Source organism: Electrophorus electricus, chromosome 11, assembly GCF_041902795.1.
Source record: "Electrophorus electricus isolate QZ-2024a chromosome 11, ASM4190279v1, whole genome shotgun sequence".
NCBI lineage: Eukaryota > Metazoa > Chordata > Actinopteri > Gymnotiformes > Gymnotidae > Electrophorus > Electrophorus electricus.
The window spans coordinates 4567975-4593407 of NC_137507.1; the positions used below are offsets into that span (position 1 = coordinate 4567975).

The 25433-nt window shown below is 40.4% G+C and overlaps 1 protein-coding gene and 1 long non-coding RNA gene across 3 annotated transcripts; one reads left to right on the plus strand and one right to left on the minus strand.

Moving 5' to 3' along the window:
* Positions 1–430: 430 nt before the first annotated feature.
* On the plus strand, positions 431–24885 carry kcnb2a (potassium voltage-gated channel subfamily B member 2a). Of its 2 annotated transcripts, XM_027011052.3 has the most exons (3): positions 431–996; positions 2197–2893; positions 22441–24885. In XM_027011052.3, exons 2-3 carry the CDS (start codon positions 2318–2320, stop codon positions 24331–24333), a joined length of 2469 nt encoding a protein of 822 aa, XP_026866853.2. In that variant the 5' UTR covers positions 431–996; positions 2197–2317; the 3' UTR covers positions 24334–24885. The 2 variants fall into 2 exon arrangements, with proteins under 2 accessions (XP_026866853.2, XP_081579075.1); XM_081722949.1 differs by lacking the exon at positions 431–996 and having other exon boundaries at positions 1673–2893.
* Positions 12458–24320, minus strand: LOC145659771 (uncharacterized). Its single transcript, XR_014125907.1, has 3 exons — positions 24015–24320; positions 13793–14055; positions 12458–13660 (listed from the first exon to the last, which is right to left on the minus strand). It is a non-coding gene; the product is annotated as an uncharacterized LOC145659771 (long non-coding RNA).
* Positions 24886–25433: the final 548 nt, after the last annotated feature.

Below are 25433 nucleotides of genomic sequence, written 5' to 3' on the forward strand. Positions count from 1 at the left end.
TAAATTTATCAATATCAATTTCTCAAAGGCTTACGAGAAACTTTAAACTGTAACTGAAGTTAGAATATTCAAGATGTTTCAATACATAGCAAGCGTAGTTAATTCTCTCGTGATTGTCAAGTCAGACATTACATACGCATACATACACACATTCTGATAATATTTTAATAAGCATGACACTTGAAGAGACAGAAAAATCAGTAAAAACGCGCCTGTGCCTTGAATATCCTCATTTGTAGGCGCCTCACCTTTATCTAAAAGCTATTTGTGTACAAAAGCTGGGGATAGGGGAATATAGGAACGCAGTGATTAGAGCGTAATGGACGATGCATTATAATGGGATTACGGCAAAGGGGCGTCATGGCAAAAGTCCGTGTGCCGCAGATGCATATCGATCTACTACCCTGCAGAGTTTTGTTCGAACCCTAATTCACCGCACCTGCTCCATATAGTGGTTATCTTCAAAAGGCTGATGAACTGAATTAGATTTGAATCATTGTTGCCTGAGATGAAACCTGATGGAATCTCCAGGAGATGGGGTGGTGACCACTGCTTTAGAGATGCAAACTTCGACAGATACCAATATCATTCACACTGATTCCTGTATGGGACGCAAACAAGCGCTCTCTAGTTGATCTGATGCTAATGCTTTCCTTAGTGATGTACAGCCCAATCCAATTAGGCTTCGACTTCGCTTGGTGATGCAGCTAGCGGCGCTAACATTTCTGCTTGGTCGATGTTGTCTGTGTGGTTCTGCAGATAAGCTCACGGTGCGCTATATTTGGCATTTCTTTCACGTTTGCCTGTATAAAATCACAATGGCTATACCAATCGACTGAATTTAGTTTCTTTGCATTATGCACACGTGTTTAACAGTGGGATTGTGCCTTTTCGGAAATGAAGAACGACGATGCTTTTCAAAAGGGTGGCACCTTCTTCTACTAGTCCAATGGATGTAGAATTACGCTGGTAATTTTTCTTTATCCCTGTGAACAGGTATGGAAAAAAAGTGGTCAACTGAGTAACGTGACATTTTGTTGTAGTCAGTAAATTTTTTTTTGTCTTTGGAACTGATGTCTTCCTGAATTTTATCTGTTTAATAGCTCTAAATCTCCTTGGATTTATCTCCTTAGCTCAAAGTTTGCTTGATATAGGAGTGAGTTGTTCTTGTTTTGGAATTTTAGACCGGTTGTAAACTTGACGCGGCAGTGGAGGGGTTTGTTACGTGAAGCATAGGGCTGTGCTGGTTGGAGAAATAGTTTGATCTTTTCTGCTAAAAACTTTACATTGTCTACCAAGACCGAAAAGTTATTTCCTCTTCTGTGTTACACTCAAGGCATTACATTGCTTAGGATGGATTGTATAGCCTGCTACATGATTCAGTTTTAAAGATTGCGTTATGGTATGCTTAAGAACAACTTTGGTTATTTGCGTGTTTTTTTTTCGCGGGGGTGTCATAGGCTGCCAGAGGATTTAGTCTTTAGCATCGGGAGATTTTTGCCTCATATCTATCACTGCATCTATCACTAGAACAGCTTAATAAAATAAAAGGGCATTCCAGCCTAAGCTTGTGGGAGGATAAAGAAAAGCTACTGATGTATTGGATGTGGCAGGTATTAACCCTGCGCAAACTGCACGCGATACAAAGGGGTGACAGCCTTGTGTAGTTATTCCCAATCCGACGCAGTACCGCTCCATTAGTAAATGTTGGCCTAAATAGTTTCCTCTCTGGTTGGAAGTTTTAAATAGCCAGACTGTTACGAAGTCTTTTAAGGAGCAGGAAATAGAACCCTTTATATAGTCCTGCAAGGATTTGTGATCAAGGCATTCTTTACTCAATCGCATTATAGTTTTCTTGGCGAAAGCAGCCTATAGCCAGGTGGACTTAACATGTTAGAAACTGCGTGCTGGAATCTTTTTTAACAGCACGTTACTCCAGAGTGTAAATGTTAATAAATTCGTTCGGTTCCACTTTTTTTTGGGGGGGGGGGAGGCATTTAGAATTACATAGAAGGCTTGCGTAATCTTTAACCTGTTGCTAACCTTGTTAAGACTTACCTGGTGGCACAGGTATCTGCTGAGCTAGTCAAGAAAAAAGTCGTCTCTGAATTTACAAAGCAACTTGTGTGTATTTATTACACAGAGATTTGAATAGATGATTTTCTATAATTCCTATTTGTTCTCAACTTGTTGCAGGTATGGAGGGGCTGGACTGAACTGGACTCACAGCATTTAGTCTTACTGTTGGACCTTTCTGTCATTAGGGGTCCTACTTGTTGACATTTTGACTAGAGGAACTCTCAACTGAGTGGCCATCATGGCTGAGAGACTGACCTTTGGGGCTCAGAAAGTGGCCCAACCCCAGGGCTCCCTTCCACCTGAACCCATCGACATCATCCGGATCAAGGCTCGATCCAGGCGAGTCCGGATCAACGTGGGTGGGCTGATCCATGAGGTCCTCTGGCGGACCCTGGACCGTCTTCCCCGCACACGTCTCGGCAAGCTCCGTGACTGCAACACCCACGACACCTTGACGGAGATTTGTGACGACTACAGCCTCAACGAGAATGAGTACTTCTTCGACAGACACCCTGGTGCATTCTCCTCCATCCTGAACTTTTACCGGACAGGCAAACTACACATGATGGAGGAGATGTGTGCACTCTCCTTTGGCCAGGAGCTTGACTACTGGGGCATCAACGAGATCTACCTGGAGTCATGTTGCCAGGCACGCTACCACCAGAAGAAGGAGCAGATGAATGAGGAGTTGCGGAGAGAGGCTGAGACCCTGAAGGAGAAGGAGGGTGAGGAGGTGGACACAGGCTGCTGTCCGGACAAGAGGAAGAAACTGTGGGACCTGCTGGAGAAGCCCAGCTCCTCTGTGGCTGCCAAGGTATGTCAAACAGCTGGCCCAAAAACCAGCCCACATATTGACCCAACAAAGCCTAAACTCAGGGTCCGAAAGCTGAACCCATTCCCATAACCAAACATGCGATCCAACGCCTTGCCTAAATATGTCCTAGACACACAGCCTAAATCCACCTCCGGATGTCCCAAATTCATGACCTGATCACACACATAATGCAAACATATGGTCCAAATACACATATAGCCCAAAACTGGTATGGAGATGGCACAGTAAACAGAAAATTTACCTTTATGGAATCCTACAGTGGAACTCTGATTCCAATTCACACCTTGCAAAATTAAACTAGAATCAAATGAATAATGGGAGAGATATTTCAGCACAGCTGTGCAACAACATAATGCTACTAATCAGAAAATGACCAAGAAACAACACACTGAGATTCAAAAGCACTTTAAGGAGCACAGGGCTGGAATGCAAGGTCAGAATTTTGTTAGCTGTCATTTCTAGCCAAAAACACGAGGTGAAAAAATCTAATTCCTTTTTATTCATTTTTAATTTTTCATTCATTTTTAATAAACCTACTTACCATTTCATTTTATAGATTAGAGGAAATATGTCCTTAATATTAAGATCTGCAGATTTAAAAATGTACACTACATTCAGAAATCACACCATGAATGCAGTGCACTTTTCTCTGAATTTTGTTTTGCCAGATAAGGCCTCTCAACAACAAAGTCAAGTACCGTGTTTTGACTGCACACAGCTCAGAATGTCTGCGCATTTGTATGGGAGATTTAAGGTCTTGGCATATCAGTCAAATTCTTATGAATTGGCACAGCTCTCAGAGAACCACGTGAATATTCATGAACTCTCATTCTTTTGTTATGCCAAGAGGTTTGATGCATATACTGTTGCTTTGGAGAGATGGTGCTGAGATTTATGAGCATTCTTCACATATTTTCTGGTTGTGATTATGATAAATTGTGATACACTTAGTGTGTTTATACTTACAGTGTAGACACAGTATAAGTCAGATTTAATTTTTTTTATTTAAAGTGGTTTAGACTGGCAATACATTTCCTGAAGTGGATACCATAAGTTGTAGTCTGACTTTCCTTTATTTTTCTGGTTATTCAAGACTACTAAACTCATGCATACTAATTTGTCCAGCTTTGAGGGTGTCATTTTTGAGTCAAACATGTCTCATCTTTTATTACAACTGATTCTCACAGTCTTATTGCTTCATGTAGCAAACTGCATTTATTTTGGTAATAGACAATCTGAGATCTATCCTTAGTATTGTGCTATGCCAAATGACCTTGTGAATATTTAATATCACACCCACACAATCTTCGCATAATTTAAGATTAACAAAAGATCAGTTCACAAATGGCTCTTTTTACATGTTTCCTTTAAATCACCGAGAAGAGGTGCACACTGTGTAAGCCCTTGGTTCCCAGAGTGGTCCTGGCCCAACACAGTCCCACGCTGTGTGTGGTCATAGAAACAGGGCAGTGAATCTCACTGTTGTGGCTGTAGCAGTTGGCCAAACCAGAGGGCCTGAGAAGATGGTGTTTACTAATACAGTGCTCGAATGTGCTGAGAGATGGTAACAGAGACCTGATGTGTTTCTGTGGCAGAGTGGAGGCCTGGCCTGTGCACAAAGCCTGATCCCAGAGGTACCCATCTTCCCAGAATACAGTCATGGAAAGAAGTCAAATGGGCCATTAGTAATCAGCTTTACTGTACATTTATCCTTTGTTCCCCGACTTGGCCCCCACTTTACAGTTGTAGATCCTTTCTGTAACCTTTATAAAAGAGAGATTTAAGAAATTTTCATAGAAAACTGAAGTGTTTTTTTGTATTCAACTGTTGCTAATGATAAACAAATTAACAAATTGATGATCATCATCATCAAGCGGCATTACTTTAAATTTGTCAGCGTAATATCACAAAATAATTTCTTGAAGCAAAAAAAAGGTAAATGATGAGTTAAGTGCTGATAATCATCCTTTATGTCTTGACACTGTAGTACAACTCTTATCTCTTAACTCTTAAAATCAACAATCATAAATAACAAGACTTAAATAATAGATGAGTTCTTCTCAATGTCAAGACATGAAGGATGGTTATCAGCACTCGGCTCATTAGCATTTACCTTTTTTTTTTTTTTTCTTTTGAAGAACTTGTATTGTGATATTATATTGGTAAATTGAAAGTAGTAATATCACAATATAATCAGTGTAATTTCTTTGAAAAAAAACCCAAAAGGTAAAAGTTAATGAGCTGAGTGCTGATAACTGTGTCTTTCATTTTTTGACATTGCGGTAGAACTCATCTATTATTCAGAGTCTGGTTCTTTCTGATTGTTGATTTTAAGTGTCCAGATATACCAGAAAACTTCACAGTGAGGGTCATAGGATATGAAACTGCACATTTTGTTCCAAAAAAACCCCCTCATGAACCCTCATGAGAGTAGCAGAAAGAGAGCGCGTGAGATAAAAGAACGAACAGATGGCAATATCCAAACCCCACCATTTCCTCCATTAGTTGGCTCGCTACACTTCATGTGTGACACCATAAACTGCACACGGCTCTCCTGCACCCGTGTGGTTAAGCAGATTTGTCATGAGCATGAACGAATAGTGTTGGCAGGTTTGCGTTTATCCAGGGTGACAGTTTTACCTTTGCATTATTGGCAGAGATGAAGGTCCTAATTCACACCACAGAGGATGAAGGTTGAGTTGTTACCCCAGTGATTTGCTGGCAGTCAGTCATATATGTGAGTCAGCCCCTGTTCTGTGCAGGCTTCTCCTGCACTGTCTCAGGTCTGACAGAATATGGGAATTCAGTCTTTGAACTACATGCTGCCATGTTGGTGCTAGGGTGTCTCAGTGAATCAGTGCTGTGTTGTAATAACACCTGTGTTCTAGAGTAAAGGCAAGCAGTTCATAGCTCACAAGAGATAACCTTACATGGACCCTTAAAGATGACTTAATGTGGAACTAAGAACAATATCTAGCATGTTCTTCCCCAGGGCTAATCAGCTTTTCATTCTGGATGTATTGTAAATGGGATGTTCGGTTAGAGATCTTTATTGTGAATTCATTCAAATCTACTGGGTACAGATCTTTGCTAAGAATCCCTAGAGGGTCTAATTTTTTGTGTGCACCTATATTTGCACAGTGGCATGAGGAAACAGGCTGTGTTTCATAACTTGGATAATGACTTCATAGTGATGAATATCTACGGAATTCTTGAAATAGCAAAGCTATGTAGTTATGATATGTGAAAGTTCATAGGTCAGTCATTTCCATTATTTTGACTGACTGTAAACTCTTGTTTGCCATGTCTTTCCCTGTGGTAGGAAAGGTCTATCCCATGACTGCACCTGACTGAGATGAGCTCTGTTCACGCGGTACCCAGTGAAAAGATAGCCACTTAATCCCCTTTGTTCCCTAGTGCGCTCAATCAAACAGAGCGCCATGAAGGGCTCTGTCTCGCCTGGTTTAGCACTGCAGTGTGCCATCTGGTCACATGGGCCGCAGAGCTATTAGCAGAGGTGGGTTCCCACCCCTAAGGAAGAGTGCTTCAGTTTCTCATCTGCAACCAGCGTGCATTTCTCTTCATATGCAAAGGGATTCATGTGGGGCTGAAGTTGTTCATTTGCCAGTGCAGATTGCTGAGTGTTAAAAATCTTATGCACTTTTTTTCATGTCTTTAACCATTTTAACACTTAGTATTTATCATCTATGGGGTCTGATATGATGTCTGAGGAGAACTGACATATTAACAACCTGATAAAGATGTGAGGTTCTAACCTTGTCCTTTGATACCTAATATATTGATCAAGTGCTTCAGTCTATTTTAGCCTGTCTCTTCCTTCTTGACATTCTCCTTGCCCCATGTATAATAAGGGATCTAGTGAAGTATATACTCTCAAAAGGGGATAGTGCTATATCCCCCTCATCACATGATCAGGCAAGGTGACTTAAAAGATCTTTCCAGTCTCAACTTCAATAGATGTAACAAACTGGTCTTTAACAGTATGCGATTAAAAAAATATATTGTGCCACAACATGGTCAGAACATTGTGGTGTCATTCACAGTAAATAATGTACTGTGATGCATCTGCCTAATATGTTACACTTTAGAAAAGTCAGGCATATAAAATCCTAATAAATGAAGCATAATGAGCCGGTCAGAACACTAGCATCATTTTCAGTAATGTGTACTGAAGCAAAGTCATCAAATTGCCAAGTTGTTCACAATGCTCAGGGAATTATATGGGCTAGCATGTATTCTTTGTGGTGAGGCATGGTATGTTGGATGGCTCTACACTGATTTAGCATCGGATGTATACTTGTGGCTTTGATTATTATGCTGAGGTTTAAATTGTGTTTAGAGCAAACATTCTTGAAAAGCCAAAATTCTTTTCACATTTTGCTTGACATCCATTTATCACTGTGGCACCAGTATTTATAAGAGAGGCTGGAGAAGATCAAGCACCTTAAATTCAATATATAAATCAAATTACAAGGAAAGGCTGAATTAATGCTAGGGGAGTAAGCAGTGTATTTAATCAGGATCATGATGTGAACCAAAAGACAGACAAACACACACACACAGACAGATTTAATTATTTATTTTTTGCCTTTTTGACCTTCTCTTGTGCATCTGCTGTCTTTCACCAACATTGGATGATCATGGATGTTGATTATATATAAGGCCTAAAGTGGGGTGTTAATCACATTAGTTACATGGGTTTCAGCGTTCTCACCTTAGCTAGTGAACAGAGAAGGATGAGGTTAAAGGATTGAGGATTTGATTTCTTTGTCCATTTTAAGCAAACATCACAGCTCCTGAATTACTTCACATGAAGTGCTCAAGACTGCCACTGTTCTTAATAAGTGGCTAAGGCATGTATAATAGATCAGTTTTATACTGAGCATCAGTTGCTTGACATTCTTGTCATTCTGCTGGAAATGGAGGAATGTGTTTGAGCTGATGTGCACCCTGTAGAATTGGTGAGCCATACAGACACAGACAGCTGTACCACAGTGGATATATAGCTGGTAAACACAATAGCCTGGAACAATAGTCATCATGATCCGTTTTGCGGGATGGCTGTCATCAATATGTCTCGTCTTAGTCCTTAAAGCAAACAGTTGTCCCATCCATCTATTCAGCAGCTTGCACCTCTTTTTCCAGGGATCTCACTCATGACCTACTCATTCCAAAAAGCCAGTTTTGGTTCCTTTCCTGGCCACGACTCAGAGCCACAGGGGTCAAATGATCTTGAGGGTATAGTGAGATCTTATTTACAAGAATGAAACATCAATCCACTACTCTCGCATGCTTCTTCCTGCATACCATTCCATCGTCTTTCCTCACCCACCTTATGCTTCCGGGGTCACCAAAAACAAGAGTCCAGCCTGCTCATGCTCTGAATAATCAAGTGGACTAGCAACAAGGAGAAAGCCGAGTAGGTAATATAGGACAGTGCTAGCAAGTGCTGTGCTGAAATACATAAGTAATGCTAGTGAACACTTGTACTGAGTGTTCAGAATTGATGAGGCATTTTTCATCCACTGCCTGGATGAAAAGCCATTTTCCAGCTAAAAAAATGTGCAATTCTTCATCCAGCAATGATGTTTTACATCTAATTACAAAATGTTGAGGAGCCTTTCTCCTCAGTAACACAACTTTTCTCCTTAGGATGAAAGAGTTTAGTTGGACAACATCATAAAGACTTACTGATGGACTTTAACACAGATATGCTTTTTGTAAGTCAGTCAGCAATTGCGTTTGCATTCATCTGTTTTTGCACTGAGAATTCAGGTGACTGCACATCCTTTGCCTTTTCTCTGCACTCCAGAGTCATTTGCACAATGCCTCTCAGCTCTTTGTTCGACTAGTAGACCAAAAGGGGTGATGTTTAGTCTGAGTAATAAACAAACAAAGTTGCACCATCTTTGGCATGTGAGGCAGAGTGCTGCTTAATGGCAATGGTCATAATGCCAGGAGCCAAGATGCAGCAGTAAGTACCCGTTTTAAGGGAAATCTGATAGGCTTCTTGTAGAGATGTTGTTTTTTTTTTTTAATTTATTTTTATTTATTTATTTATTTTTTCTCTTCCTGGGGTTCGTGGCTGCATTTGAGTGACTGATCAGCAGTTGTTTCACTGTGTCACCCACATGAAAAGGACAACTGCAGAGCTGCAGTGCTTCATCAGACCAAAATTCTTTTTGGTTATGATTATTGCATGGAACCTGTGTGGATGCTATCAAGAGCCGTTCTACTTATACATGTTGCAGTGTTTAAATGTGCTGTTAAAAAAATATTTTTCACATAATATCTGGATAAGTCATACTAGAAATGTTAACTATAGGTAAAAGACTGTTATTTAATAATTCTTGCAGTACTTTTATACACCACAGGCATATGCCTTCCTAGTCTTTTCTTGTCATTTTTACAACACTGTAGTGAAATCTCTGTGTCTTATGACCTGCCCATAGTACCCTGGCATTTAATATATGAAAATTACCAAGACCATATCATGAAACCCATCTGTACAATTACTCTCTTGATGTCTGAAAACCATTACATCCATTCATCTTATACACTGTTCCCACCTGCCTTTCCTTTAGCATATTATATTAAAATCTAGACATTTGTCATGTCTTAACACTCAATACAAAAGGTCCGTCCTTCACAATCACTAAACCGAAGGTCAAATCTTTCAAGTTCTTGCTCAGATTAACATTCAGATTTATGATAGGATGGAATGACTTCCATTCCGTAAAGATAGGATCCCCATCCTCTTGTAAGTGACCTGCTCATATTCATATGAATAGCATATATTTAGAGAGCGCTCGCTCTCGCTCTCTCTCTCTCTAATATATATATCTCAAAACACCAGTGAAGTGCTCAATGTTCCAAATGTTTGCTTCAAAATTCTTCTGATGATCTAGGACAGTGGAAGCAGTTTCTTACAAAAAACCTGAACAGGTTGTATATAAAATCTCTGGCTAAACCTTCTAGTGGGTAATCTTTCCCCCCCCCCCCCCCCCCCCCTTCACACTTGGGCCTTCTAACAAAGGCCTGAAGGTGTGGTGAAGTGTCATTGCAATATTTCCAGCTTAGGGGTCACAGCCCCAAGTGCCCCTATCATATACATGTATATATTTAAAATTGTAGAATATCTCTATATCTCTCATTAAAGTACACTGCAGTTCCCTGGAATCTTTTGGACAGACACAAAGATAGTCAGCATATTCTTCTGAAACATTAAAACATTGAGGCTAGTAGCTCCCAAATACTCTGTACTTTCCTGCATTTCCTGTAAATGAATCCACTTGGTTGAACTCATGAACTGGTTATTTTATGACTTTGTGAGCTAAGTCACTTGAGTTCAATCAACAAATGTTCAGAGCGCAGGGTCTGTAGAACTGGCCTAAGTCTTTAAGTTTACAGATGACTGAGCTGCTTGCATAAAACATCTCCAGGAAGATCATTCAGTGGAACACCTTTTTTAGAGCTCAGTAAACTTTCAGTGGGCGTCTCATTGGGGCAAAATGGAAAACTTACAGTTAAAGTGTTACAGAGAACTTTGGCATTTGGAAATGCCAAAGACAAATAGTCATGCCAAAAGGCTTCAAAGTCACAGGTGCAATCAAAGTCTGTGCAGTGCTGCTCTGTCAGAGAGGACCTGAACTGGAAGCACAAACAAAAGCAAGGGACACACCAAGTCTTTCTGCATAGACTTAACATCTCATCAATATTTTGTCAGCATCGTTTAGATATGAATTGATTTGAATTATAACTGTTTGCATATATATTCCAACCTGTGTGCAGACTTGTTCTTGTTTCATCAGCTTGATAACCGTGACCTTGATGCATAGCATTATTTATATTTTATAAGGAAATGACTGTTTCTTCTGCTTTCTGAGGCCTGCAGTGTCCAAATTGGTCTACTGCAGTTATATACACTGTCATGAACAAACACAGCCTCTATGGAACAGCACCATGCAATGGTTTGCTCGCATGACAGTTTCAATATATGATGGTAAGCCTTTATCTAAAAAAACAAGAGCTGGCTGGATGTGATTGATTGTCTTCAAAGAAAGCTGCCTGTTGCGTAAAGCCTGAGCATGCCCTTCTCTGCCTGGTGCTTCCACTGTTTTTTAGGGTTTTGTGTGTTGAATCCCCAGAAAAAATGCCTTTTTGTTAGCTGTGCATTCTGTTCTGTTGTGCTTTTGGCCTTGGCCTGCAGTAGCACAGCTCAGCCTTCGTACAATCTGGCTGGGACCAGATCAGGCCCGGAACGCCCAGCTCTCTAATGATGCTCATGCTGGAGCAAAGCTGTGTGTTATTAGCATGACATGACACCAAAAGTGCATACTATTACCTCCACCTACCCCTGCCCACTCAGGCTCGATGCCCCTGCCACAGTTGGGAGCCATGCTGGTGGCATACAGGACGAAGCCCTGGTGTCTTTATCCCCTAAACACAGCCTCAATGCAATACCAAAAGTGATTTCTGCTCCTGGGGAGATGCACGCCACAGCAGCCCGGCCTTTTCAATGCAAGGCCAGATCCCAGTGATTGTGCTTAAAAATAGACAAAGGCCATTGGACAGGCTGAATAGCACCCTGCACACTGTGTTTACAGGAGAACAGACTGCCTACCCCAGGCTAGTGCCTCGGGGTGGGGTGGGGGGGGTTTCGTGTGGAAGTAGCAGGGTGAGGACTTGTCTGTAAATCACAGGGAGTCATCAGGACCACATTTATTGACTAATCACTGTAATCAACCCCCCCCCCCCACACACACACACACACTCTGCTTCCTGCCTCCCCCGCACATGCAAAACACCCTTGTGAACAGATCAGAAGATAGCAGTGCAACCTCGTCAGGGTACAGATTGGAAATATGCTTGGTTAATGCTATGTTTGTGTTCACCTATGGTTAACTCTTTTCTATAATTAGCAAAGTGTAACAGACAGAATGTCACTTACTCAGCAGAAGTCCCTTGACCGGTTGCCAGGTCTGTTCAAATAAACTCTCCTTACAAAAAAACCTGAATCAAACAGATCCTGTGTCAACCTTCCATAAATACCCCCAATATTGACCAAGATGTTCTTGGGTTTCCAGGCACAATTTCCCCTTCCTCTGCAGGCAGAAATGATGAAAGTGTTTTCCAGAAATAATTTAACCTTCATTCTCCCTGAGTTAGTGTCCGGTCTTCCAGAAACCTGCTGGATTTCAGGCTTCTCTGTACATATCATTACTCTTAATGTGTCCTTTTATCTGGAGGTAATAACACTGACTACACTGCATTAGTGCTCCCACTGTTTTCTAGAGAGTACTTTAACATTGGTTGTTATATTGAAACATGGTACCGTAATATGATTTTAGAGCAGTGTCACATGCTTGGTAAATAAGAAACATAAAATCATCAAAACACACAAATATGTACACAATATGCACAAAACACACAAATATTTTACTTACATTGCATTTCATAATGCAGAAAAAAGACTAATGTTTTTTTAGAGAATAGATGAAATAAGAACCATTTAATCTTGGCAAAAAGAGAAACACGAAATTTAGGCCTAAGTAACTAAAGACACTGTGGTGGGGAGGGTGTTGGTGGCAGTAGTAATGGAATCTGTCTGTATCAGAGGTATTCAAGTCACAGTCCTCAGAGATGAGAAAGTGGACAACCAGTTGTATTAATCTTGTAATCAACTACAAGGAACTATAAAATATGGAACCAGATTTGGATTTGAGTCTCTGCTGTAGATGGTACATGGAGCTGTCCATGGTGCTGGACCCACACTCACGCCTACATCATCTCTGATCGTGGTTTAACTACTAGGCACATCTTTATCATGCTCTGCCACTTTGCTTTCCACAAAACCACACCTGCGCACCTAAATAAATAATTTTCACTTTTCACTTTGCAGGACCTTAATTAAGTTCATAAATTAACACAGCAGGCATTGGAGCCTATTGAAGAAAACAAATTCATTCTGGCACAGGAGCCAGATGTTTCAAGGGCATAAATCCCTTCAGAGGTCATACACAACTCAGGCTTGGACTGCTGAAATCTTGCCTGGTCTCCCCCCACCCCCCACCACTCTTCCTTGTCTCCCGACTGCTTCTCACCAAACACAAGGTGTCATTGTGTTCTTATTTGCACACATGCGCTGAGGTGGAACACTGGCTGACACTGCAGGAGATGGTATGTGGGAAATGTATCTCTTAGAGGTCAGGAAACAGGCAAGCCTCTTTTCCTTCCCTTTTTGTTGTTCTTTGTACACCCACGTCCTCCCAAATTCACTCTATCGATGTTCTTGTGTTTAAAAATGCCGAAGATTGAAGAGAGCATAGAACATGCAATTTATTTACTTTAATGTAGTTAATAACTACAATAATACTTTATATGTAACTTGCAGCTAAGAATGAACAAAGAAAAATGCAGAACTATTAAATTAGTATTCCTGGAAGCTATGTTTAATGACCCAATTGCTGCAGGGCAGAACAGGATGCACAGACGTCTCTTGACGTATTCAGACATTTATTAAACAAGACAAAACACAGACAAACAATAAATGCAATGTGGCATGCCTGTAGAGACAGTGGGTGCTAACAGAAACAAACACTGTGGTACGGCCTTCTGCCCACATGCTGCAAGCTGCCCAGGGACAGGCCCTCATGGAGGTGCCGCCCTTGAGGCAGTCCTCCTCCTGGGCTTTGGGTTGACCAGCCACATGTATGCTACCCACACCTGCAAGAGAGGGAAGAGAGATGGTTGAGACAACAAGCCACCCAGCCGGGCCCACTTAGACCACCCACATAGTGGTCCCATTGGAGCCAGTCTGCTCTCCAAAGGCCCAACCTGGGAGCACTAGGCCCTCACCCAAAAAATTCCAGGGTTGGTTCCCCTTCTTGCTGGGTGTGGGCTGTGACCTCCTTTTCCAGTGTGGCTGCGAGCTATAGTCAAGGTCCTCTCTGCAACATCCAGGGATCCAGGCACCAGCTTTGGGTGACCGAAACAGGGAGCCCTCTAGACTAGTGGTGGCTAGGGGAATACCAACTAGTACATGAGTAGTGTGCTTCTTCTTGGCACACGCCTGCTCGTTGCTGTCTGGAAGACTCAACCTGGAGCACCTCAAACTTGGCCTACAAACACAAGAGTTTAAATACATACACAGTTGATGTGCACAACAAGGTGCAGGTGTTGTACAACAAGGGGGGTGTGGTTACAAACAAGAGGGCAAGTCACAATGAACAGTCAACAGATGACACCCACTTCACGTGGACCTGGGATTCTGCTGGAACAGAGGAGAAGGGACTTGGAAGGCAGACCTAAAATAACAAAATCCTCGCTACCTGTTACAGGCAAGTCTAAGATTGTTCAGAGAGGGGGAATAGGCAAAACTCAAGGGGTAAAATGAAAGGAGTAACTGAATCCTTTGGGATCAAACTTGCTAATTAGATTGTTGAAGAATTTTCCTAGAGTCATTCCCCAGAGTCATCAATGGAGCCAGTATGCAGCTCTCAGCCCCGATGCTATGAGGTCCTGGTTGACAACAACTGGCTATGGTCAGGTTTCCAGCTAAAATAAAACCAGCACTGGACTAGGCAATCTTGGATGTCGGATCCATAGCATGTACAAATACCTCCAGGTCTTGGAGAAGCACTGGATTTCTGTTTGCACTTGTGGTGGCCAGCCCAAACCCACCACCTGATGTCTGGTTCCTTCCTCTCCGTCTCATCCTCTTGGGGTTTGAGAAGGTTTGCCTCACCGTCACCATAGGGTAGGTGTAGCATTCCGTCACATCCCGCTCCACAAGCTGGAGGTAGCTGAACACTCAATAACTGTGGCTGGTACATGGCCTCAGGGTCCAACTTATAAAGGAGATCCTTCAAGTCAATGTCCTCATTAATCTTGAAATCTCAAAGGACAAAAACAAAACCAAACAGGAGAGACTGAACAGAAAGCCAAACAAATGGTAGAAGGGAACACAACAGTATAATTCTGTTCAACACAAAGCTTCACTAAGAGATTGATGGGGATGTCACAAACTGTGAGCATGTTAACCAGGGTAGAGACAAGTGGACTAGGTAGGATGGGTAGAGACAGGACTGACACATGCTGAAAGTAAACAAATGGCATAAGCCAAGCTGGAAAAGTAATACATAACTTCTAATGTAAATTCTAAAATAACGTAAATACTAAAAAAAACCCTCACATACCCATAGTACAATATTAAATGGACATTAATCAATCTAATGGATTCAGGCACAAAAGTTACCCTTCGTTAGACCATCCAACCCCAAGGGCAACAATAATGATGAGCATGAGGCAACATCTCAAATACTGAGTGCAGGACATTGGAGGGATCACTCATTTAAATGTGCTCACTCTCTTTACAGCCTTTACATTGATGTATGCATCTATTGTAAGAGGTTGCAACTAAAATCATCTGAGTTTTTGAGAGACTCATTACTAAACATGAAAGATCACACCACTCCATAAATTCCTGCAAGAAGGGACCATGATCTTGACAAACACCAGATAGCAGTGACAAGGAAATGGTAGCATCAGCAAGTTTTATAGTATGGTAGTTTTCATGGACATTCCTGCAGTCTTCTTTATACAAGATGAATAACAAAGGCAACAACACAGTAGATGTATGAGAGATTTGAAAAGCTTTCATTTATGCAGTTTTTGTGATCTCATGGTCAAAAAGTCAATTATCTAGATAATTACATATTAATATAATCTAAAATTATGTTTAGGTTTTTAGCCCATAAAGAGGGCTGTAGTGTATTAAATGTGGATGAAAAATCTTCAAATAAAATTCTCTTGTTTTAGGTCCCTCAAGGTCTCTATGCATGAATCTAACAAAAATAGTTCAGCATCATCTACACCACTACCAGGGTGCTATGCAAACTAAAGAGGATCTAACTGATCCTGATTAACTTTAAGAAAATGTGACTTAAAGTCTTCTCAAATGATTTCATTACCAAGGATGGTCAAAAATAATTTAAGCCCTTAGAATAGGATTTCTTGGGAACTGGAACAACTATAAAATATTTCAGTAGAAACAAGAGGCTTTAACATAATGGGCTTGTAAGCATTAAATACAGTACCATAGCACATATCCAAAATGCATGTTGGACACATGACGTTGACCAACATTTTTGAAGCTTTGATAATTCACAAAATGGAACTTGAACAAAAGTTTGTTAACAATATGATCAGAGAATGTCCTTGCTCACTCCACAGCAGAATGGCGGTGTACTGGGAGGAAAATATCATACAAAACAATTGAGAGCTCAGCAGAGTGAACCAAAACCAAGAACACAACTTTCAGATGTCTTCAGAAGGGTTGTAACAGTGGGTATTATCAACTGAACAGTTATGGTAGTTAGATTGTGGGCCCATCCTCAGCACTCCCCAAGTGGTACCAACACATCATTACATCATTATGTTGCTCATAGCATAACTGAAGCACCGGTGACATTGATGCATATGTATTTATATGGAGAAGGGGTGTCAACAGTGGTGTGTCTGATGAAGTTGTACCAACCTTGTGCCAACAACCACACTGTTGATGATAAATTAGTGTTAAGAATGCTCTGCCAACCAAACAATATGTGGCCAAAAACTGATCAATGATGAATGGGGATTGAGGGTGACTGATGAATTATGCATGCCAGCTGATGGGTATTTGTATGCTTATAAAATATACCTAAAGATAGGTGCGCCTAATAAAGTACATAGTGAGGAAGGTTACAAGGTAGCTGTTTCTAATAAAGCTGCTGGTGATGGTGTAACTATTCTGTTGCACTTTTTGTTCCCAAGTGGTAACTGCACTATATACATGATTTTTATTAATTATAGAAGGAGAGGCAAGCTCAGGATTGAATACCACTGCTTTTCATGGGAGCGATCAAGGGAGATGAGGCTACATTCTTATCCTGTCCCTAATAACATCATCACAATGGGACACGTTCCGCTCACTGTAGGTAAAGCAAATCACTGAGTTGTGTCTTTTTGTATGTCCTCTGTGCTTCCTTAAATGCACATGACATTGGCCTAGTGCCAAAAACCTCACCATGTCATGACTACTGCTCTTGTAATGATGCTCGTACAAATCCATAGGGAGAGTTCGATATCCTTTTCACTTTCTACCTCTAGCCTCCCTCTCAGAAATAGGCTTTCACAAGGACTGCTAAATAAAGTAATGAAATGATCAGAACATCAACAATAACATCAACAAGATCAGAGATTTCCTGACAAAGCCAGATCTTGAGAAACTCATCCATGCTTTTATCTCTAGAAGGCTTTACTGTAATGGTCTCCTAACGGGACTCCCAAAAAGACAAAGAGTTTCTAGAGTTCTCACTAGGAGCAAAAGAAAATAACATATCACCCCCATTGTTAAGACCTTTCACTGGCTACCAATATACTACAGAGATGGCTTTAAAGTATTATTACTGGTCTATAAATTGATTCATGGTGTAGGATCAGGGCGTCTATCTGATATGCTGCAGCATTATGAGCTGGGCAGAATTCTCAGATCTTTAGGAACTAGTCAGTCCTGCCCAAGGTAAAAACTAAGCACAGAGAGGCAGTGTTCAGCTATTATGCTGTTTTTAAATAGAACGAAGATATTAGAAGAGCCCTGACACTAGATGTTTTTAAACCAAAACTAAAAGCCTCCTTATTTGGACAAGCTTTGGGCTCAGGATAAACACTTGAGCCTTTTAAGCATTATAATGTATTTTTATTTCTTTTAATTTTAAATTTATTTTTTTATATGTTTAATTAAATGTGATGCACTTTATATTCTTTGTATTTTTATGAATCATATTAATTTTAATTCAGGTTTTATGTCTTTAATCTTTATTTCTTTAAATAATTTAATCCATTTTAACTTTGTTTTAATAAATTGTAACATTTTATTTTTTGGCAAAGACCTTCCCAATGTGATAGATCTTGATGTACTAAGGTTTATTATTCTTCTATATCTGATGTGAAGCCCTTTGAATTATCACTGTATGAAAAGTGCTATACACTTTTGTATACACTATACACTTTGTATGAAAAGTGCTATACAAATATAGCACTTTTAGCACTTTTGATTTGTCCTGCCTTGCCTAGAGGTGAGCAGAATAGCCTAAAACCATACTCAAGAAAATGTATTGTTACTTCACTGACAGAACGACTAAAATATAAAGGAAAGTAGTCTACCAAAAATTACTTACTAAGAAGTTGCTAAGATGTTACCTATAAAAATGCTGTCAACAACCTTGTATAAACAACTCCTAAGTAAAGTTTGTTAGGCATTGTTTTTCTCTTGTAGGGATACTTTTGGTCTACAAATAGAAAGTGACCAGAGGACAGGGCAGTCTGCCTGCTGTCACCAACAGAATATAAAGTTAGCCACAAGAAAATTAAACTGTAACTAAATGTCGATGACAAATGCATACGAGTAAAAAGGTAACTTTCTTTTTTCTTTTTTTCTTTTCTTTTCTTTTTTTTTTTATTACTTGCATGTAACTGGCAGCAACAGTCACAGCAACGTGGGAATTTGTCCACTTTTCATGTCATCCACCTTAAGATGATTAAAGAACAAAAGCTGTCCCCCCCAAAAAAGTTCATTAATTTAGGCTATGTAGAATTCTTAATATATAATTTTGTTTGTTTATGACTATAAGGATTAGTGCAAATTTTTAGAAATTGTTCTTTATAATTCTCCAAAAAGTAAGGCTACTTAAGCCGTCCCTTTGACCTGAGCGTCTGTCACCATGGAGGTTACAGGCAGATATTTTAACCCCATTTCTGCAAACACCAGTTGACCTTAATTTGTTATTGTTGCTCAATTAGACTACATAGTCCTACATTGTGGGGACAGTTCCTGCATCATGTGATAGCTGTCACAGCCTATTCAAAGACCAGAGCTTATCTTTTGTCTACATCACATAATCTATTTGATGACCAACTCTTATCCTTGGTCTACATCACAGTGTCACACAAGTCTTTTTAACATACTTGATGCAATTTGGATTTCAGTTCACCCGATCCAATTTAATTTCTTTTTATTGTCCAATTCTGAATTACTTTTTAACTTGGTAACTTCTGTAAATGTTAAGTACCAAACAACAACAACAAATGTAATGCAACTATATAACTTGTGAACTAGCCAATGTTGGGAGGGTTACTTTAAAAATGTATTACAGATTATTGATTACCCATTTAAACGTCTACCTGTAATGTAATCCAAAGTTTTACTATACTAAGGTAAATAAACTGATCATGTTACTTTTGAATTTTCAATACTGATTGAAAAACACACTTGGTGATAGGAGATCATAGATTCGTCTATGTTAAAATTGTGCCAAAGATAGAACTCCCATTAGAAAATGCATAGAACTTGGGTATATTGAAAAATGGATCCAGATTCATCACTTCCACCATATTACAACTAGAGTGTAAGCAGGAGTTGATCCTTTAATGATGTTTGTGGGACTGTTACAAGTATTACTACTACTACTACTACTACCCACCCCTGGAACTAGCAAAGCTTTTTAGTGTAAATTATACAAACATATACACGAACTACTCAGTTGCATGACTGTCTTTACATTACATATTTATATACTTACAGACTGTAGCCTATCTGCTGTCATGGACAGACAACCCTGGTGAACACTGATCAGTTTCTGACCACAACACCACTGCTGAAGTGCTCTTATTTGAGCAACACTCCATTCTCAACATACAAGTGATATTGACATGAGAAGGGATATATCAGTGGGTGATGTGCTGGTATGAGTGTATCAGACACAGCAGCTTTGTTGATTTGAGAACACCCAAAATATCCAGCTAACATCCAGCCTGTGGTCAGAAACTGATCATTATGGTGAACTGGAGGATATCTCACCAAATTGTGATTGAATTTCTAATAAATAAATATTTATAATAAACAAATACAGTGGCGACAATAATGAAGAATTCGTGAATGACAGACAATCGTTTGAGGGTGTGGTCAAGGGACCCTTGTTTTGCATGTCTTTGCACATCCGTTCCCAATGACTATCCAAGAGATATGTGGGTTTCTTAGAGGCTTTCCTTAAATAGCTGACTGGGTGCCATAACTGGTAAGGATTTCATGCTGCACAGGATTTGATGCTTTGTGACCCCTGGGCTGGGTCTTGAAATTAGCCTGCTCCAAAACCAATGAGGTTGAATAAAGAGACCTTGTCTTCATATAATACTAACGTGTAATAATAGTCAACTTTGAAGACTTTTGTTTTGCCTTCTGCTTCAGAGCTATGGGAGCTATGAAGAACACAATGTGAGCTGCGCTCACATTGTGTTCTTCCTGGGCGGATGTTTCAGGATAATTGTTATAATAGGATTTAGTTGCTATTTATAGTGAGTGTACAGACAGGTTAGAAGTGGTTACTCATTTTTTCCACCCCACAAGAAGAATCAGCATAAGGTTCTAAGTGAAGACCTTGTGTATGAATAATCAGAAACAAAGTCATTTAATGAGATCTTACAGGCCTTACAGAATTAAACTGAAACCTGATTGGAGATGTAGGCTTACGCGCTATGAGTGCTCTTCCATTCACAAGTGCCTCTGAGCCATGCACGTGTCCTAACAATGACGAGGTGTCCGTTTTTCCACTGACTGAATAATAATCCATAAATATATGACCTAGGTAGGGTAATTAGAACATTATTTCTTTAATGCACACTCATACATAGCCAAGAGCATCTTACTTTTTAATCAATTTTTAGCTTTACTAAATTTTCATATTTGAAGATACTGGTAGTGTTGGTTTGTGTATAACATTTGAATGCTTGGAGAGGATTTTTTTTCCCCCCCTCAGACGGGAGGAAGTCGACTGTGTCCCTGCCAGTTTCTAGATCATCATGACTGTGTTCGTCAGCTGTTGTTTCTCTGTGTTTGTAGTGTGTGCATGAGAATTAAGAAATCAGAACACAGTTTTATAGTCTATGACAAACTACATATTTTAAAATGCAGTATATGCATGTATCTACATCAGCTCACCCCGTCTGTGCGGAGAAAAATGGAAAATGACTACAGATGAGGGGCTACCTGGGTGCCTGGCACACAGAGATTTAGTATTAGGTTTAATAGTATCATGAACTTTGTAGCATGCCATTAAACAGATGAAATATACCTCATAATATTACTGAGTGTGGGGTTTTTTTCCTCTTCAGAATGGGATGCAGAGTAAGATGGATAGGTGATAACACTATCACCATTAAGGCCTATGCAAAGTAGTAGGAGCAGTGATAAATGTAGTGGTCGATAAATTTATGGAAAAATCTCTGAAAACTGGAAGGAGCATAGCGGTTCCAGTTACTGGCCTCCAGTGATCTACAATATGTGACTATACTGACCACTGGGCTGATTTCAAAATCCCTTCTGCATTGTATGTGGCTTAATAATGCCTTTAAAATATAATTTTCCAGGGTCCATTAGATTTAAACCGTTTTAGTGTGATTAATCATCCACCTCATACTCCTCACACAGATGGAGTTTACAGAGCACATTTACTTTTTATGGAACTTGAAATATTCCCAAATTTAAGATTCAACTCTAATTAATGGCCAAAAATTAAAGTGATTCCTCACCTCAGTGTTGTGTATGCTCTAAGACCATGGTTAGTAAAGCAGTACTTTATGCCATAGGGCTTACATGCTTAATAGGAAGCTAATGGGTTGTGCTAGCATGACATGCTTTGCATAACGCTGTCTGGCCCCTGGTAGCTTTGAATGTTCAGTAGTGGCTTTTGCATTTTAAGGTGAAGCATATATTGGAAGTAAAAGCATAGTGCCTTCCACCATAATTTTGCAAATGATTGAATAACACAGTGATGTAATGGTGTAAAATGTAATGGTAAAATAGAATGGTAAATCAGTTTCATCTGGAATATCTTCTCTGATTACCCAAACTTGGAAAACCTTAAGGGGCATCCATTCCATAGACATAGACAAAGTGACTAATCAATAAGTGCGTGGCAGTGCCTATTGCTATAGATATATCTCTCCGATGAGATGTGTACATAATCAATAAGGACACGCACAGTGTAATTCTAATAGAGATAAGGGAATGCTGGTGGCATCATCTCTCAGATGGCTTTGAATTGTACAAAGTCAATTTATTTTATTTTATTTTTTACATTTGCATATTCCAACACATCTGAAATATATATGAAATATTTTGCTTCCACAATTATGAAGGACATGTATCCAAATCATCCTGCTTATATGGTTACCTTTTTATGTATATGTGAGTTTGCATATTCATATATATGTATAATCACAGCCTGTAATTCCTTATGCTGTTATAAAATGTGTCTAAAACTTAGATGCACCTACCCTACACACATGGTAGCTTTTAAGCATTTAATCTCATTTGTACCTTGTGTTATGTGTTTAACAATGCAGGTGTGAGAAATCTAATTTTATACTATTAACATTATTGAACTTCTGTCCTTCTTTTTCTTTTTTAGATTCTGGCCATAATATCCATCCTGTTCATCATTCTGTCCACCATTGCCCTATCGCTGAACACCTTACCTGACTTACAAGTCATCGATGAGTTTGGACAGTCAAATGACAATCCCAACCTTGCGCATGTAGAAGCTGTTTGTATAGCCTGGTTCACAATGGAGTATCTTCTGCGGTTTCTGTCTTCTCCCAATAAGTGGAAGTTCTTCAAAGGTCCCTTAAATGTCATTGACCTATTGGCCATACTCCCCTTCTATGTCACTATATTCCTAACAGAGTCCAATAAGAGTGTGCTCCAGTTCCAAAATGTACGAAGGGTTGTCCAGATATTCCGGATCATGAGAATACTCAGGATTCTAAAATTGGCCAGACACTCCACAGGTCTTCAGTCCTTGGGCTTTACTCTCAGGAGGAGCTACAATGAACTGGGCCTGCTCATACTCTTCTTAGCCATGGGAATCATGATCTTCTCCAGTTTGGTGTTTTTCGCTGAGAAAGATGAAATTGAAACAAAATTCACCAGCATTCCAGCATCATTTTGGTGGGCCACAATTACAATGACGACAGTGGGTTATGGTGACATCTACCCCCAAACCCTTCTTGGTAAAATAGTCGGCGGACTTTGCTGTATTGCCGGTGTTCTGGTGATTGCCTTGCCCATCCCTATCATTGTCAATAACTTCTCTGAGTTCTATAAAGAGCAAAAGAGGCAGGAGAAAGCCATCAAACGCAGAGAAGCACTTGAGAGGGCCAGGAGGAATGGTAGTATAGTATCAATGAACCTGAAGGATTCTTTTTCTCGCAACATGGAGCACATGGACATTGTGATAGATAAGAGCCAAGAGAAAAGCTCTGATAACAACCTTTTCCCAAGTAGATGGGCCTATCAAAAGAGTACAGACTCTGCTACCAAATCCTGTGATTCAAAATATCAGGAAGTGGTCCAGCTGGGATCTCCAGAGCGAGTAATCAAGCCAGCCTCGAGTCCTCAGCGGCTGAATGTAAAATCCCTGGAACAGACGTACAACCAGATGACAACTCCTGCCTCTGGAATATCTGGTGCCTTGGCACCAAAAGAGGTCAGAAGGATGGCCCGGGAGGAAAGGCTAGAGATGAAGGTGGTTCAGTCTGAGCCAGTGCAGAGGGACCGTCTTATCACTGATATGAAGAGTCTGTCGAGTGTCGACAGCTTCATGAGCTGCTCCACAGACATCATTGAAGTGGAGAAAACTGCTCTGCTTCCTAATGTGACGGGGACCCACTCAAGACACCCTCGTGCCCCACCTCCTCTAGACCTCAGCCAGATCACCTCCCTGGACATACGGGGATGTGACAAGGCAAAGCAGCCTGCCAACATCATGGAAGGTCTCTATGAATTCATTCAGTGCAAGCCAGAGAGCAGCACCCTGTCCCATGGGGAGGAGAACAAAAGCTTCGACATGAGTGGCGAAAACATGAGCTCTCCAAGGGGAAACATTCCAGCTGAGACGGGGCTCAAGGACGCTTTTACAGAATCTGGAGAAGAAGACTGTCCCAGGCTGCAACTAATCATGACCGACGACACAGTGACACTGACCCCACGTCTCCTGCACCCCCTCAAGTCCCCAGGGAGAGGTTTCAAAGGGGAGGCAGCTTTAGGCTCTCCAAGTCCTGGTCCTTCCTCCTGTAACAGCCAGAAGAGAAAGAATCATGTTGATAAGCCAACGCTCTCTCCTGCTTCACCCAAACCTGTGCTAAATAGGTCCCCTGGCACAACTGGTTCCAGTGACATGGAGGAAGAAGCTACTGAAGGCAGTCAAAGTGGACAGATGGTTGTCAATCATCTCCTCTCACCGGATTTTCTCAAATCCTCAGGGGATGGGAACCTTTCACCGCCATGTGACACCACCATGTAATGCTTACAAAGGCAGGCACATGCATAGATACACCCAGACTGACCTAGAGATACAGGGACTGGAAAAGGCACGTTAATGCTCTGGTATAATGTACAGGGTGTTCTTTAGCTTGCATGACAGGAAATGTTTGTCTGTGACAGCATTTGATACTTAACACTGATGGAAATGCTTTTATGCAAAGGAGGACACTTAGGCTACACCCTAGACATAGGATATGCTCCCGCATTATTAAAGACAAGGTGGACGATTGTGTGTGTGTGTGTGTGTGTATATATATATATATATATATATATTAGTGTGTGTGCGAGAGAGAGAGATAGGATTGTTTGAATCAATGAATCTGAAACCTGTGGTTGCACTCCAGATTAATCAAATATGACAAAGACAAAGCAGATTTATTGCCCATGACAAAATCATATTAGGTCTCCACACAACAGACTGGCTGAGGCAGGCATCCATAAATGGCTTTTGTGAAGACTGGATGCAAACACTAGCCAGTCTGTTGTTTATGTTGAGTTGACTAGTAATCCATTCTCTGACAAAGTATTCAAATGAGCCCAGAGGACTTGAATATGAGCAGCAAAATGCTCTTACAAAATATGCCTACCCGCATTCCTTTCGTGGTTTCTTGATGATTACTTTGCTTCAGTGGCAGTATTCAAGGCAGCAGATAATTTTCTCCTTGCTGTGATGTTACACACATTCCTGTCATTTACACAAAATCCCCAAGGCACATCACAATATCAAAATGAATCTCCCACAATACAAACTATCATGCAGAAAACTGCACATTACTGTTAAGCATGCATTACAGATGTTGATTTAATTAGAGGAAATAATATACATACAAGTTATCATTTGTTCCGCTCATTTTCAACACTATGGACAATAAAACTACTATACCTGTTAGAAAAGAACATTGCCGCAATTTGCGTTGCATTTTATTCATAAACCTCTACAGAAACCTAGTTCCAGTGATTGACACAGCAGCGCCCTCTGCTGGATGAAGACAACGGCACTTTATATTAAAATACCCCTCGAGTTGGTGGGATGAATGTGTGGGTTACTCGTTTTCTGGGTGTGTGGAATAACTGCCATAT